Source organism: Leucoraja erinacea, chromosome 31, assembly GCF_028641065.1.
Source record: "Leucoraja erinacea ecotype New England chromosome 31, Leri_hhj_1, whole genome shotgun sequence".
Lineage (NCBI taxonomy): Eukaryota > Metazoa > Chordata > Chondrichthyes > Rajiformes > Rajidae > Leucoraja > Leucoraja erinaceus.
The window spans coordinates 20,008,659-20,024,738 of NC_073407.1; the positions used below are offsets into that span (position 1 = coordinate 20,008,659).

Below are 16,080 nucleotides of genomic sequence, written 5' to 3' on the forward strand. Positions count from 1 at the left end.
ATATCATGCTAGCTTAAAGATGGAATTGCTTTGAAATGGGATGCCTATGTACTCACCACATTACAGCTCAAGCTATAGTGGATGAGTTATGTTTGTTCTCCTTGTCAACTGATGAGAGTGTGAAATTCATCAAAGAGTGAGCTATTTGACAGTGAATCTACCACCTTATGGACACTGGATGAATTATTCATTATTTTAGATGCATGGCTTTTAAAATTGTTCATATGTTTATTTCCAGCCAATGCTGTAGATAGCACATCCTTCTGGTTAGGTTACTTGAATTAACAATATAAATTAAAGTGATTGAATGGTTTGTTATCTTCATTGTGCGGAGGGGGGGGGGTTGCAAAATAACCACAAAATTGCTGGTTATTTTGAAGTTTTTGACAGTCGGCTTAGTGAGATGAGGTAAATGTTTACATATCGTGGTGAGTAAAAGCTAATATGATATGCTGTCTGGAAATGAAAACCAAATTTGATAAATTCTTAACAAAACTATTGAGCAAACAATGTGTGTTGATAATTTGGGATGGAGAATTTTAGTTCATCTACCTAAATCCCTGAATTTTATTCTAGGTAAATGCATTAACTAAACTAGTTGAACTAGGATTTATTTTTGTACTGGGATCCCAATGAAAAATAACAAATTAATTTGAATCCTGACAATTGTGTACATATAAAATCACGTCTAAATGCATCCAGTGACCATGCTATTTTCTTGTCATTTCAAAATAATTTTGAGTTTGGTTCTCGCCAGTTATCAAATATAAATCCAAAAATGCAATGTTTAAGAGAAGTGAAAAATAATTTTTATCCGCATGAAATGGAATTTTTATCCGCATGAGGGGATAAATCCACTGTCCACTTATTTCACTCAAATAAATTTAAGGCCCTGTTTCTACAAGTTTAACTGGTACTTGTGAACTGCAAAATGTTTTTTCATTGTTAAAGGAAATTTGCAGTCAGTAATGGTGGTGGAAACTATTGATGCTGAATCCATTCATGCGTTCAGAAAGAATTGGATAAATAACTGGATAGATAATTGAGGGAGAATTAAATAATGGAAAGAGGAGGAGTGGGACTGGTGGAATTGTTTTAATTGGAGGTGGTAGATTCACTGTGTCAAATAGCTTACTCTTTGTGTTGTGAAATTCTGATTTAATGTAATACAGGCAGCTTGGAGGATTTTAATTTAGTCTGGAGATGCAGTATGGAAACAGGCGCTTCGGCACAATGAATCCTCATTGACCATCACCCATTCACGCTAGTTCGATGTTATCCCATTTTCTTATCTACACCCTGCACGCTAGGGACAATATTTAGAGGCCAATTAACCTACAAACCCGCACGTCCTTGGGATGTGAGAGAAATTCAATTTGGAATATTTTGGAGGAGCAAGGAACCAAGAACCAGGAATCGGAGCACCTGGATGAAGCCCAAATGGTCACATGGAGAACGTGCAAAGTCCACCTGGGACTCTGGCAGCTGCGCTACAGTGCCCCCAACTCATTTAAGGCCGATTTATTGCTGAAATCCTTAAGGGCTTGTCCCACTTTCACGACCTAATTCACAACCTTTTTTACCCGTGGATATTTTTCATCGGGCTAGAAAAACGCCCCGACCTACTTGATGCCACGAGTACCTACAACTAGCATCACGGCCTGCTACGACCTAGTGAGGACCATGCTGCGAGTATGAGTCAAGGGCAAACGGCAGAGGTTGTGAAAGTGGGACAGGCCCTTTAGACCACCTCAATTACGATTCCAAAAATATCTACTTAGTTGAACCTTTTGATTTTTTGATAAAGAAGACTTTTGGCATTTTCAAAACAAATGATTTAAGTATACGCTCAGGATTGGAGGATGCATCTGAAGTAATAGTGTGAGGTAAAGTGAATGGGCAATGTGAAATGAGGCCAAATGTATTCCAAAATTTGGAAGTACTCCTCAGATCAATTTAGTGATATTTCGGGTCGGATCGGTTTTGAAGAGGGGCCTTGACCTGAAATGCCATCGATCCATGTTCTCCAGAGATGCTGCCTGACCTAAATTACTCCAGCACTTTGTATCCTTTCTTAATAGAAAGCTGAAATTGGTTCTCTAAGTATACATTATCGCTCGTATCCTAAGTGCAATGTTGCTTCAATTTTTGTTAATCAGTCATCAGGTTTTTATTCTTTTAATCATCAGACATTTTGTATTTGTTTTTTTCTGGTTTCTCTAATGATATGGACAATTCTATATTGTGATAGTTGTAGTTTGTATTGTCATAGCCTTCCTTTTAATTGGTAGAGATTACTGTTGAGTACTTTTTGCTTTTCATCCTTTCTACAGATACCAGTCGATTCTGGAACTGGGCACGAAGCGCAAGGATATGCTGGAAAAGAGCTGCAAAAAGTTCATGCTTTTCCGTGAGGCCAATGAACTGCAGCAGTGGATAAACGAGAAGGAGACAGCATTGACCAGTGAAGAGGTGGGGACTGACCTAGAACAAGTGGAAGTACTGCAGAAGAAATTTGATGACTTCCAGAAAGTAAGCACTATTTCTAAATTATTCTGATGGGTGGGGGAGAAAGTGAAACCTTCAACTCGTAACCCAGATGTGAATACCATAGTTTTTGCATATTTGATTACTTAATAACATTAATAGTTAAGGGTTTGTGTCAAATTGTATTTGTTTTACTGTAAACAAATTTACATTTTGAAATCTTGGGTTTTATTTTAAATATTTTTTCACCATCCAGCGCTTGTGGCAATATTAATGTGTTCATAATGCATAAATATGTTCAAATCAATTAAATTGTTAATTTAGCTGATTTATTTTTAAGGATTTGAAAGCCAATGAATCTCGCTTGCAAGATATTAACAAGGTGGCAAATGATTTGGAGTCAGAGGGTCTGATGGTTGAAGAAGTACAAGTAGCTCAGGTAACGTAACATTCATCCACATCATCTCAGTAATAATTCAATGCCAAGCTAGATCAGTACTATACACAAACTCAACATTACTTGCTAAAATTGGGGGGTTTCATTTGGATGTCTAGGCAGTGCTCCTTGATAACTCTGTGCTATTTTGTACAGCAGTTCCTTTTGGTTTATTTTGCCTTGTTTGTTCATTTGAGTATTGTTACTTAGCATGTTGGACATAAAAACATGAACAGGAACAGGAGTGGGGCCTTGAGCCTGCTGCTCAATTTCGATCTGATCATGGCTGATCCAACTTTAGCCTTAACATCACTAATTTCTCTGCATAAGTTCAATAGTCGTCAGTCTCCACCTAGAATGAATTTGGCGACTCTGCCTCCACAACTCAATTATTCTATTTTTGTTCCTAAGTGACTCTTTTAATCCCTAGTAATTTACTAATTCAACTATCCTTGTGTCATCAGCAAATGTGGCTAAACTTCACTCTGTCCCTTTAAGTTATCAATATAGATTGTTATAGTTGTGGCCTCAGCCCTGATCCTGTGGCAGCAGCTCACTAGTTACTGACTACTACTCTGAAAATGACCCTGTCATCCTGATTTGTTTTCTGGCCATTTCCTTGTCCATGCCAGTATATTGCTCCAACTCCATGCTCTATTGTGCAATAATCTTTTATTTGGCATTGTCTAGAACTCTTACTGGAAATCCAGGTATGCCACTGATACCCCTCCATCATTCTGTTTGTTACATTCTCAAGTAACCCAAGCAGATTTATCAAACCTGATTTCTCATTCAATGTTTACTACTTGAAAGTTTTAGGATTTTCTAAATGTCCCGTGAACCTCCATGAGAATGGATATTTACCCAATTATAGATGTTATACAAACTGCCTGCTATTTCCTGCTTTGTTTCATTCTTGAATATGGGAATTACATTTGTGTTTTATCCAGTTATCTGGGATTCTATAATGGAAAGATGTGGTACATTTGCAACCGGAACAGCCACTTTAGGACCCTAGGATGCAGCCGATCAGATTCAGGGAACTTGTCATCTTTAATCTTTTTAAAGTGGATATTGACAGGTTCTTGATTAGTAAGGGTGTCAAAAGTTATGGAGAGAAGTCAGGAGAATAGGGTTTAGAGGGAAAGATAGATCAGCCATGATTGAAAGGTGATGTAGACTCGATGAGCTGAATGGCCTAATTCTGTTCCGAGGACTTGTTAGATTGCCCAGTGCTCCTCTTCTAGTGATAAATAGATACAAAATGCTGGAATAACTCAGCAGGTCAGGCAGTATCTCACGAGAACATGAATAGGTGATGCTTTGGGTCAGGACACTTCTTCAGACTGATTTATTATTATTATTATTATTATTATTATTAGAAATATTTGTGTCTTCTGCTGTAAAGACAGGCCTAAAATAAATCTGAATTTCTGCCATTTCTCTTTTCCATTATTAATTCTCTAATATTGTCCTCCAATGACCCAATGTTAATTTTACCAACCATCCTTTTTTAATAGCTAGTGAACCAACTGCATTGATATACTATTATTTGCTAGTTTATTCTCCTTCTATTTTCTCTCTCCTGTAAATTTAGCGATCTTTTCTGAAAATTTCCCACATCTTTACAAAAGGGTATGCTTTTAATTTGATGTCAACCCCAACTCGCTTAGTTAGCCATAGATAATGCATTCTTCTTGTAAAGTCTTTCGTTCTCACTGTAATATCCTTGGAGATTTATGAAATGCTTTTGCTGATCTACTGCCCATGTGCTACTACCATTTTATCTATTTATGTTTAGGACAAGCTGAACTTTGTAATTTCACCTTATTAATTAATTAATTATTTTATTATTTATTTGGAACAGAATAAAAGAATAAAAAGCAAATGTGAAACAGCATACAAAAAAACAAAACAAGAATATTTATAAAGTGTCATAAACAATATCTATAATTAAATGAAATCGTATGTGTCTGAAAAGGAGCAGGAAGAAGCCAAAGCTTATTAATTCCCACCCCTGATTCAACTGCTTGTAATTATCTTATACAAATTTAGCAGCTATATGTACACCAGCCACTATATGTACACCAAATGATTTACATTTATACATTTATACCATATAATCTCTGTTTTCTTGAGATCTTTAATTTTAAGTATGTGATTAGATTTGAGCTTCAAAACACTCCGAGACTTTCTATATTTGACCAGCACTGTGTTGACCCTCTTATTGGTGTCATCGGCAAGCTTGGTGATCAGTCTTGAATTTTCGTCTTGAATTCATTTTGGCTATATAAATAACAGCCCTAGCATTGATCTGTATTCCCTACTAATTCCAAATTTGGTCCTTCACTTCCTCTGGTTTAATCAATTTTAGTGCACCTCCCAATTGCCCTGATCAGTGGTGCGCAATATAGCAAGAAATATTATTCTTTGTTTCCTGTTCGAAACTTTGTTTTAATTGGAATTCACGTTTTCTGTTTTGCTACCATTTGTGTCTTTCCTGAAATCCCTGGACTCCATTTGAGAAGGAAGCTTCAACAATGATAAGCCATCTTAATCATCGGGTTTAAATTAAATATATTGATCACCCTCAGATCGGTCTATTGGATGGAGATTTGGAGTCTTGAGCCAGTTACATATTTGTGACTTTTCTGTTCCTTTTTCTTATTTCAGGAACAATCTGTTCTATCATCTGCTCCTGTGGTTGTTAAGGTAAGAATCACAATATTTAAATGAGTTAATGGTATGAAGGGGAAATATCAATTGTTATCCTGTAAACAGTGGTTATCTTGGCTGTAAATTGTAGCTGCACAGTTTTGGTCTATAGAGTGATATAAACAAGAGACATGAGCATTGAAATTCTTGTGCGTTGCAAGTTCTTTGGGTCATTGATTACCCTATTTTTTTTAGGGGGGGGGGTGTTCATAGTTTCCTTGCTGCAAACTTCAAATGCATGTGCAAAGACCAGGTATTGTCTGAGGCTGGCTTTGGAATAAAGGAATGGTGAGGTAGCCTGTGGAGATGGAGTGGTCAAGTCTATGTCCATGATTGGAACAGAATTGAAGCCCTGTACTGTCATAGGGGATTGTTATGGGGGGTGAATAAATGGTTAAAGATTGTGGAAGAGAAATAGGAACAAGACTAGGTTCAGTGGAATGCAGGCGAGGAGACCGATGCTATGGCTTGTGGAGCAAGGGAATGGGGGATCAAGATTTGGCCAGCAGTGGAGAGGGGAATTTGGGATGGGTGCTGGGCAGTCAGAGAGAGTGTACTGCAGCCTTGGGATCTGGTAGTATTAAGACTTGGGGTTCATGTATACAGTTGGGGATATTTAGGAGTGGTGTAGTGGTCTGCACAATGTGGTGAGGAGGAACATGGAAAGCTGGGTAGAAAAGTTGAGGTAAATGGAACTTCATTGGAATTGGTCCTCATTCAGCAAAATAGAAAAAGGCCAAAAGCACTATGCAGTTTTGTGGTTTTCAAAAAGAAATGCAAACTGCTCTACTGCGTGTTTTGAGCATTGTTTTTTTTTCTAATTTAAGACATTAAAATTGTGCGTTAATTTGCAGTTGTAATAATCACTTGTCAAGTCTTAATCGCAGTTTATAATCGGACTAGATTTTAGCTTTACAATCTCCTGCTGGGTTTTATTCCCTTTTATTTTGGCATCTTTGCAATTTAAGGTGCATTTACAATGGAGAAAAGTTGCTCTGGTGTGATTTTTCTTTTCAAAATTTAATACGTTTCGACCAAAGTTTTATGGAGACAGAAAAGAGGAAAGTTACTATTTGTCTTGTGTATTTATCTTAAAACTGCAATACCGTGAATACTGCATAAAAATAGTATTGAGAGGAATTTGACTGACGTAATTGCAAGGGAATCTCTGTTGTAATTCCTATCTTGTTTAAATCCATATTGGGCATGAGCTGCATACAGTTTTGTGATTCATGCCATATTGATATATTGGCTGCATTGATTTGTATGCACGTGTATCTTACATTTTATTATCTGTATTTTCTCACTTAAAAAGCTTGTAATTTTTTTTCCCCTAGGATGAATCTGATTCAAAAACTGCATCGCCATGGAAGGTATGAATTTTCTTTTCATGGATCCTGCACTATTTTCCTGAAAAGCTACCTGATTTGTGCAATTCTTTCATTTTCCAAAAGGTATAATTCCATCTGATAACACCACTTGTGATTTGGTCTCTTTCAAGACCCTCTCAACTCTGCCCTCGGTCTAGGCCACTGTTATACAGTAACTGGAAACAAAATAGTGGATAACTTTATTCTTTGTACTGGTCTTTATAAGTTGTATATTGGTAGCTTTTCCTGTTGCTTAATTTATACTGGTATGAACGGCAAAGTCAGAAATACTGATGAATTCCATTTTGACATCAGCTGCAGCTTGCTGGCAATCAGTCTATTCCTTTAGGATAACATTGTTGTGTCAAATTAAACATTTCTGATTGTAGCTTGACAGGATTTTCTTCAGCCTTGTTCTCACTAATTTTCATTATCATGGCTACATAACTGGCTGTTATTTGAAAGCAGAGGGTGATGGTGGAAGGTTGTTTTTATTGTTATTGTTTGTCATCTATATCAATAATTTGAATAAGAATGTACAAGGCATAGTAAGTTTGCAGATGACACTAAAGTAAGTGGTATCCGAGAAGCTGAAGGAGTCTATCAAGAATTACCATGGGATCTTCATTAACTGGGTTAGTCGGCTGTAAAATGTCAGATACCTTTCCATTCGGATAAATGCAACATGTTGCATTCCGTGAAATTAAATCAGCGTCGGACCTTTGCATGAATGGTAGTGCCCTGAGAAGTGTTATAGGCATAGGTGTTCAAGTACCTAGTTCCCTGAAAGTGATGTAACAGGTGGGAAAGGTGGTACAGAAAGGTTTTGGCATGGTGGCCTTAATCAATAAGAGCATTGGGTATGGAAGTTGGGATATTATGCTACTGTTGTACAAGACATTGGTGAGGCCACACTTATGATTGAGACATGTACAATGACAACATTGAAAGAACATTTGGGCAGTTACTTGGATAGGAAAGGTTTAGTAGGATATAGGTCAAACAAAGGCAAATGGGACTAGCATTGTGGGGCATCTTGGTTGGCATAGATTAATTGGGTCAATGTCCTGTTTCCATTACTCTGTAGAGGGTTGCCAATGTGTAATTTCCGGAAGATGTCAAGGAACACCTGATGACTAAACACCAAGTCACAGTTTGCAGTAATGTAAACTTAAGCAAACTGGAATATTTTTATTTGCTTCCAAGATAAAATTAAGAAACTGTTAACTGGTTTTGCAAAACCAAAACTTTGAATCGCTTTTATTTCTGGAAGAGCTCGCATCTTTCATTATTCTCATCTCATCATTATACTTGTCTGTACCTTTTTAACCTGGTGTTTGTGATTCTTAATTCATTGTAACTGTGGCCTGGGAAGGCTTTATTAATTGTTGATATGGACGAGTTAATGGTGCGGGGTGTAACTTGCATTTCCCATTCTGCACTTTCTCATGCAGTTCATCGAAAATGAATTCTAAATGAATAGCTGTTGATGTTGGTCTCTTGCATGCCATGGTGGTTCTAAATAGGGATATTTCTAATTTTAACATTTCTCTTCACTAACTGATGGATCGTGACTGATTTGGTTTTCCGCTGCTGTGACTCATCGTTGTAATTAGTCTGCGCGACTGATGATACAAGCGGTGACTAACTTTAATGCCATCAAGGTAAGAACTGATGGAGCTCCTGCTTTCTGTCACTGCCTCTTCTGCGTGTTTCTCAAGACTTTTGTATTTTGCTCATTTGTTGAAGTGCCCGGTTGAACTGTCAGTTTGGTTATTGTCACATGTGGCCCAGTTCTCATTCTTGAAACAGAGTGCCAAAAATTGCTATGAATAATAGTGAGGTAGTGTTCTGGTATTATAAGTTAACCCTTTGCATCAATTTATGATTTTTCTGTGTATGCATATGTATTTTGCAACATGATAGAGAAGTAGCTGCACTGCAAGGGTAGAGATGGTGAGAAGATGAAGATTTGAGTGTAAGAGCAGGGAGGTTCTACTGCAGTTGTACAGGGTCTTGGTGAGACCACACCTGGAGTATTGCGTACAGTTTTGGTCTCCTAATCTGAGGAAAGACATTCTTGCCATAGAGGGAGTGCAGAGAAGGTTCACCAGACTGATTCCTGGGATGGCAGGACTTTCATATGAAGAAAGACTGGATAGACTTGGCTTGTACTCGCTAGAATTTAAAAGATTGAGAGGGGATCTTATAGAAACTTACAAAATTTTTAAGGGGTTGGACAGGCTAGAATGCAGGAAGATTGTTCCCGATGTTGGGGAAGTCCAGAACAAGGGGTCACAGTTTAAGGATAAGGGGGAAGTCTTTTAGGACCAAGATGAGAAAAACATTTTTCACACAGAGAGTGGTGAATCTGTGGAATTCTCTGCCACAGAAGGTAGTTGAGGCCAGTTCATTGGCTATATTTAAGAGGGAGTTAGCTGTGGCCCTTGTGGCTAAAGGGATCAGGGGGTATGGAGAGAAGGCAGGTACAGGATACTGAGTTGGATGATCAGCCATGATCATATTGAATGGCAGTGCAGGCGCGACGGGCCGAATGGCCTACTTCTGCACCTATTTTCTATGTTTCTATCTAGCAGAAATTAAATTTTAATAAATCAAGTAACTCAATTTAGATGATACTATAACTACATTGTTAAAATATAACAGATAAAATAATTGAAAGGATTACATTTACAGTGATATGTCTGTGTGGATTTTATTGATTTGTACCTTTCCATTATTGTCAGGAACTGAATGAACAATGGAAGTCCCTACAACAGCTGGCTGAGGAACGCAGCCAGGTCTTGGGAAGTGCACACGAGGTACAGAGATTCCACAGGTGAGTAGCTGTGTTAGATTAAAATAAATGAAATGCAGGAAATAAATGGGTTTTGGTGAATTCACTTCATTTAATTGCAAAAGCATTTATAATTAAATAATTGAGTAAGATTGACGATAGTTTTTTCTGTACAAGTAAATCATTAATAATGGTTTAAAATACTTGTATTGATATTGTGCAGAGATGCTGATGAAACCAAGGAATGGATCGAAGAGAAAAATCAAGCTTTGAACACTGATAATTATGGACATGACCTTGCAAGTGTTCAGGCCCTGCAGCGCAAACATGAGGGATTTGAACGGGACCTTGCTGCTCTGGGAGATAAAGTGAGCTGGAATTTTGGAATTTTGGTCTGTATTAAATGTCCTAGTTTAAATTCTTTCTGAAAATGGTCTGTTACTTCCATAGTAAATAGCAGGCTTGTTTTTGTAAATGTCTGATTTGACTGAATCTCCAGGATGCATTTTAAAGAGAGAAATCATTATCTCCACCCTAAAGCAGCAGTACAAATCCAAATTTTTTCTAAAATCAGAATTGAACTAAATACATAGAAATTAGGTATATCCTAATTCATACTGGAACAGAGATTTAGCCTAATGCATCAAATGCTGGTCCAAATTTTATTTTTGTGTGTTTTCCAGTGGGATTTGTTACCTGACCGAATTTTAATATTGTTGAATGCAGGTGAATTCTCTGGGAGAAACTGCAAACCGATTGATTCAATCTCATCCTGAGTCAGTTGAGGATGTCCAAGAAAAATGCACAGAACTGAATCAGGCCTGGACTAACCTGGTGGAGCGTGCTGACCAGCGTAAAGGAAAATTGAATGATTCTCATGACTTACAGCGTTTCTTGAGTGATTTCAGGTAACATGGCAACTCTAGACTTTCTTGTAAAGTGCATGTTGGTGGCTATTTTGTTACATGTTGTCACTGCCCAGATATATAACTGGAACACCAACCTGCATTGTTGATAGAACAGTACAGTATAGGAACAGGCCATTTGGCCCACTACGTCCCTGCTAAACATGATACCTAATTAAACTAATTTCCTCTGACCTGGTGTGTGTTCCAACTATGAGTTTAAAAAAAAATACTTGCCCCGCACATCTCCTTTAAACTTTGCCCCTTTCTTTGTCCTCTAGTCTTTGACATTCCGATACAAGGAAAAATGATGTGTCTCATAATTTTATATACTCCGGTCAGGTTTCCCATCTGCCTCCAACGCTTCAGAGAAAACAAACTATAAGTTTGTCCAAACTCTCCTTGTAGCTTTAAAAAAACAAGCCTTAAAATGCCGGAGTGACTCAACGGATCAGGCAGCGTTTCTGGAGGATGTGGTTTGATGATGTTTTGGGTCGGGACCCTTCTCTGCAATTTCTCCAATTTCTGTTCCCCTCAACGCACTTGAAAATCTCACTCACATTAGCCGGAACCTTGTACATTTGAGAGAATATGAACCAAGTTTGTGTAATTTTGCATAATTTAAACTTTAAAATCTATGTTGTATTCTGGTAAATCTTTGTCTTTCCTCCAATGCTTGTATGCATTTCTTAAAACTTGGTACTGCTCACAGTGTTCAAGAAAATTGGACCTGGTATATCTGAGACATTATTTCACAGTGTGGAAATAATCCTATACTAAGACCATGTTATTTTTCCCACCTTGCTCTCAACTCTTCCTATAGTCTACCGTTAGGAACACACAATAGCACAGAGAGATTGTGCAAACTCCAGGTCGCAAAGAAGGTCATGATTGGACCCAGGTGGCTAGAGTTGAGGCTGCAGATGTAGCTGAGCCACTGCTAATATTTTTCTCTTTACATTGGAAGTGATAATGATGTTGTCATTTCTAGTTGGCATTTCCCATACTAGAACCCTACAACAAACTCAAACTGCCTCCTTGAATAAGAATTGTAAAACATTCACATTTACCTTGAAAAAGCTGTTAGAGGTTATGGTTAACCCAACCAATTACTGTTTTCACAGGGATCTTATGTCCTGGATCAATGGAATCCGAGGATTGGTGTCTTCTGAGGAACTTGCCAAGGATGTAACAGGAGCAGAGGCCCTTTTGGAACGACACCAGGTGATTAAAAATCTAAACTGATTCTTTTCCCAAAGTTGTGATGGATGATCATTGGAAATTGTCTGCTGGATTAATTTACCAAAGTTCCATTGCGTGAGTAAGGAACAGTACCAGAAAGTATTGCCACTTTCACACTCTTAACATCTTAAAGTGGGGCACTTTCTCTCTGGAAAGAAAAGTGTTTATTTTTTTTAAACTATTTTACTAACTACAACAATCTTCTGATAAATACATCAATGTGTTTTGCTACTATTTCCGATTCCAATGCTTTTTATTTTAGCAGAATAGAAAATCTGTGATTTCATGGTGTGTGTGCAGGAATGCTGATTGAGGAATGACAAACTATGAAACAATCTTCTTCAGGTAATACTGCTCTTAACTGTGTTTTATTTCTCTCACTCTTGCCCTTGGGACGCTACAGGAACACCGTACTGAGATTGATGCCAGGGCAGGCACATTCCAGGCATTTGAACAGTTCGGACATCAGCTCTTGGCTCGTGGGCACTATGCTTGTCCTGAAATTAGGGAGAAACTGGATATCCTGGAGCATGAGCGTGCAGATTTGGAGAAAGCCTGGATCCAGCGCAGAATGATGTTGGATCAGTGTCTGGAGTTGCAGGTAATTAGACCACATTATGTTTTAAAGTAATTACCTGTATAGTTGATAGACTAAATCTGTGGAAGGGAGGTTTGTTACTGTGGTTAAGATCTCAGTTGAAATGTATTAATTTTGTTAGTCAAAACTACAAAAGTAAATATTTTCTCGTAGATTTAGAACAAGGTGTAATCAATTACAGTTACAGTTACAATTGCACTTACAGTTTTTTTCTCCTTTTGCAGCTGTTTAACCGTGACTGTGAGCAAGCTGAGAATTGGATGGCAGCACGTGAGGCATTCTTAGCCAGTGACGACAAAGGTGATTCCCTGGACAGTGTGGAAGCCCTCATCAAGAAACATGAAGATTTTGATAAAGCTATTACTGTGCAGGTAATTTGGGGAAACAAATCTGATGCAGTATGACAATTTATAGAAAAAGTGTACAGGGCGAGATTGAATAGATTGAGCCTGTTTTCTCCAGAGTTTAAAAGAATGAGAGGTAATATCATTAAGTCTTGAATCCACCGTGGCAGCCTCATACTAAAGCATCAAGGACCAGGAGTCATTGTCGCACAATAAGGGGTAGGCCACATGGTGCTGTGTTGAGGAGGAATGTCTTTGTTTAGAGTGTGATGAATCTTTAGAATTCTCTGGTACAGAGAATTGTGCAGGCTCAACTGTTGAGTTTTAAAACTGAAATTAATAATAATATTTCTGGATATTAAGAAAATCAAGGCAAACAAGGAAATAGTGCAAGAAAATTGAGCTGAGGAAGGAGGTCACGCACATAATAAATGGCAGAATTTTTGCGACAGATTATGTGGCCTACTCCTGCATTTTTGTTATTATATAATTGAATAATGTACAAGTAGGCATGTCACATTTAATCATGAAAAATGCGAAGACACTTCGAGTGGGCAGATATTAAAAGACGTTTAAAAGAACAGTGGCATAGCAGTAGAGTTGCCGCCTTGCAGTGCTTGCAGTGCCAGTGACCCATGCTCGATCCTGACTATGGGTGCTGTCTGTACGGAGTTTGTACGTTTTCCCCGTGACCTCGTGGGTTTACTCCCGAGACCTTCGGTTTCTTCCCACACTCCAAGTTTGTAGGTTAATTGACTTGGTATAAGTGTAAATTGTCCCGAGTGTGTAGGATAATGTTAATGTGCGAGGGTTGCTGGTTGGTGCGGACTCGGTGGGTCGAAGGGCCTGTTTCTGTGCTGTATCTCTGAACTTAAAAAATGAAACTAAAGTAAGATCATTTGAGAATGAATAGAGAAATATAGTAAGGTAGAGCCATTTGGAAGAGAATTCCAGTGTGCACTGGCATAAATGCTGGAAGTTGGGCAACTAGAATTTTATATGATGTAGAAAAGAAGTTAATTTTCTGGTTCTGGTAATCACTAAGAATTTTCTAGATAGAAACATATTTCTGTCTCGGGGGATTTCAGCCATTTTGATTTGGGCAAACTTTACCTACTTAACAATACAGTGACATCCAGTGGCTAGAACGGGATATTTCAACATAATTGATCTTCAATAAGGATTGTTCTGTTCTTGATTATTCTTTCAGCATACCTCCTTCATTAAGAACTATTTACATATTTAGCATGAAGCCTTGTTGATTGCATTCTGCAGCTGCTAAAAGATTTAGATATTGTATGTAAAATTTTAGTTACTAAGGCATAAAATTCAAATTGCCTGGCTCAAAGTAAAAAAAATACGTGGAGCTATGATGCTTGGGCCACTTGAATTCCAAGGGAAAAGGTCGTGGTTAATTGCCAGAAAATACAAAATGCAGTCCATATTCGATGTAAATGTTGTGACATTTTTATTACCAAAGTAGTAAAGTACTAAATACCATGATGGCATTCTTTGACAACCCTGCAAACACTGATCAATAGAACATAGCCATGTGTAAATCTGAAAAAGCTTTGGGTTGGAAGCTGCCATCAATGTGGCTCATGTTTGCATTCTCTACTTGTGATAGGAGGAGAAAATTGCAGCACTGCAAGCTTTTGCTGACCAGCTGATCGGCTCAGAACATTATGCAAAGGGAGATATTTCAAAACGTCGCAATGAGGTATTAGATAGGTGAGTGATTTAGTGTACAAGATATTGATTTAACCAATTTTTGATGTTTCTGGTCAAAGAAGTTTGATTTTTTTTTAACTCAACATTTATTGACATAACAAAATACACATACAGACAAAACAAAGAAACACACAAAAGACAGTCGCAAAATGACAAAATACAAATCACCTAACCTCTATTAGCATCGCATCAAATCCTCTTAACATTCTATCATAAAAACATCTTAGAATGTTAAGAGGATTTGATGCGATGCTAATAGAGGTTGGGTGATTTGTATTTTGTCATTTTGCGACTGTCTTTTGTGTGTTTCTTTGTTTGATTATTTAAAAGTAATAGATTCAGCAATTTGAATTTTTTTCCCCATATATTTGGCATTGATACTATCACAAATAGGTTTGTGATCCAGCTACATCTATAACCAAACACTTGGATTTGAACAGGAGCAGTTCTGCATTGCTAAATCATAGGTGAACCCGAGTGTGAGAATAACACAGAATGTTTCCAATAATAGTGAAGCTATCTCTTGATGGAAGTGGATTTTCTGTTTGCAGCAATGCTGAAGGGTACACTGGGTCCACCTCTGTGTTCAAATAGCTTGGTTCCAATCAAGGCAGCATACCATTTTAAAGGACTTTCTGCTCATAATCTTCCAAAGTCTCCAAATGTACTTTCACTCTTCAGCCTTAATTTTCCTTGCTGCCCCCCCCCCCCCCCCCCCCCCCCCCCCCGGCATCATGCATACATGTAAAGCAGAAACAGGTGGGTTTGCTCAATCCCTCTAGCCAGCTCCACCATTCAGTGCCATCATGTACCATCAATATCATAACCTCAAATCAATTCTCCTGCCCCACTAGTATGTCTTATACTCTACTTCTACTATAGCCCTGAGAGGAAGAGTGTATGAAAGGCTTCTGACCTTCAGGGAGAAAAACCTTTGTGTTGCTCCTGTCTGAAATGGTCAACCCCTCCTTTTTGAAAAGTAATTTGTACTTCTCAACATCTTCTCCACATTCACACTTTCAAGATCTCTCAAAATGTAATGTTTAAGTAGTGTGCTTTCATTTTTTTTGAACTCCAGGTATAAGCTCTAATCTGAAGCCTTTTGCAGATGTCAGTCTAGTAAACCTCTGAACTGGTTCCAGTCCATTTACACTCTTTATGTTAAAAAAAAATCATAATGTACCTATTACCGCAGATGCGGTCTTGTTCATTCCCAAGATGATGAAAGCCAAACCTCCCTATGTTTGTATTCAATGCCCCTCACTATAAATAAGAAGATCCTGTCACATTTTCTAACCACTTACGATATACCAACACCTTCATGCTAGTCTTTGACGATTTTTACAGCAGGATACCATGATTTCTTTATTCCCACCTCCTGAAATGTGAAAGGAGTTCTTGGAAACAAAAAGGTACTGTGTAGATTTCAATCTCTTGTGTGCATCTGATGGGATT

The 16,080-nt window shown here is 37.9% G+C and overlaps 1 protein-coding gene across 6 annotated transcripts in view; it reads left to right on the forward strand.

Moving 5' to 3' along the window:
• sptan1 (spectrin alpha, non-erythrocytic 1) overlaps window positions 1–16,080 on the forward strand; it is a 75,490-nt gene that overhangs the window by 31,812 nt on the left and 27,598 nt on the right. For 5 of the 6 annotated variants that reach the window (XM_055660215.1, XM_055660214.1, XM_055660219.1 and 2 more), the window contains 12 exons: window positions 2,334–2,532; window positions 2,828–2,926; window positions 5,597–5,635; window positions 6,976–7,011; window positions 8,625–8,672; window positions 9,756–9,847; window positions 10,029–10,173; window positions 10,532–10,713; window positions 11,835–11,934; window positions 12,356–12,553; window positions 12,775–12,921; window positions 14,522–14,625. In XM_055660215.1, the coding sequence (XP_055516190.1) occupies window positions 2,334–2,532; window positions 2,828–2,926; window positions 5,597–5,635; window positions 6,976–7,011; window positions 8,625–8,672; window positions 9,756–9,847; window positions 10,029–10,173; window positions 10,532–10,713; window positions 11,835–11,934; window positions 12,356–12,553; window positions 12,775–12,921; window positions 14,522–14,625 (1,389 nt within the window). The remainder of the gene's footprint in view (window positions 1–2,333; window positions 2,533–2,827; window positions 2,927–5,596; window positions 5,636–6,975; window positions 7,012–8,624; window positions 8,673–9,755; window positions 9,848–10,028; window positions 10,174–10,531; window positions 10,714–11,834; window positions 11,935–12,355; window positions 12,554–12,774; window positions 12,922–14,521; window positions 14,626–16,080) is intronic. The other variant, XM_055660216.1, reaches the window with a different exon arrangement.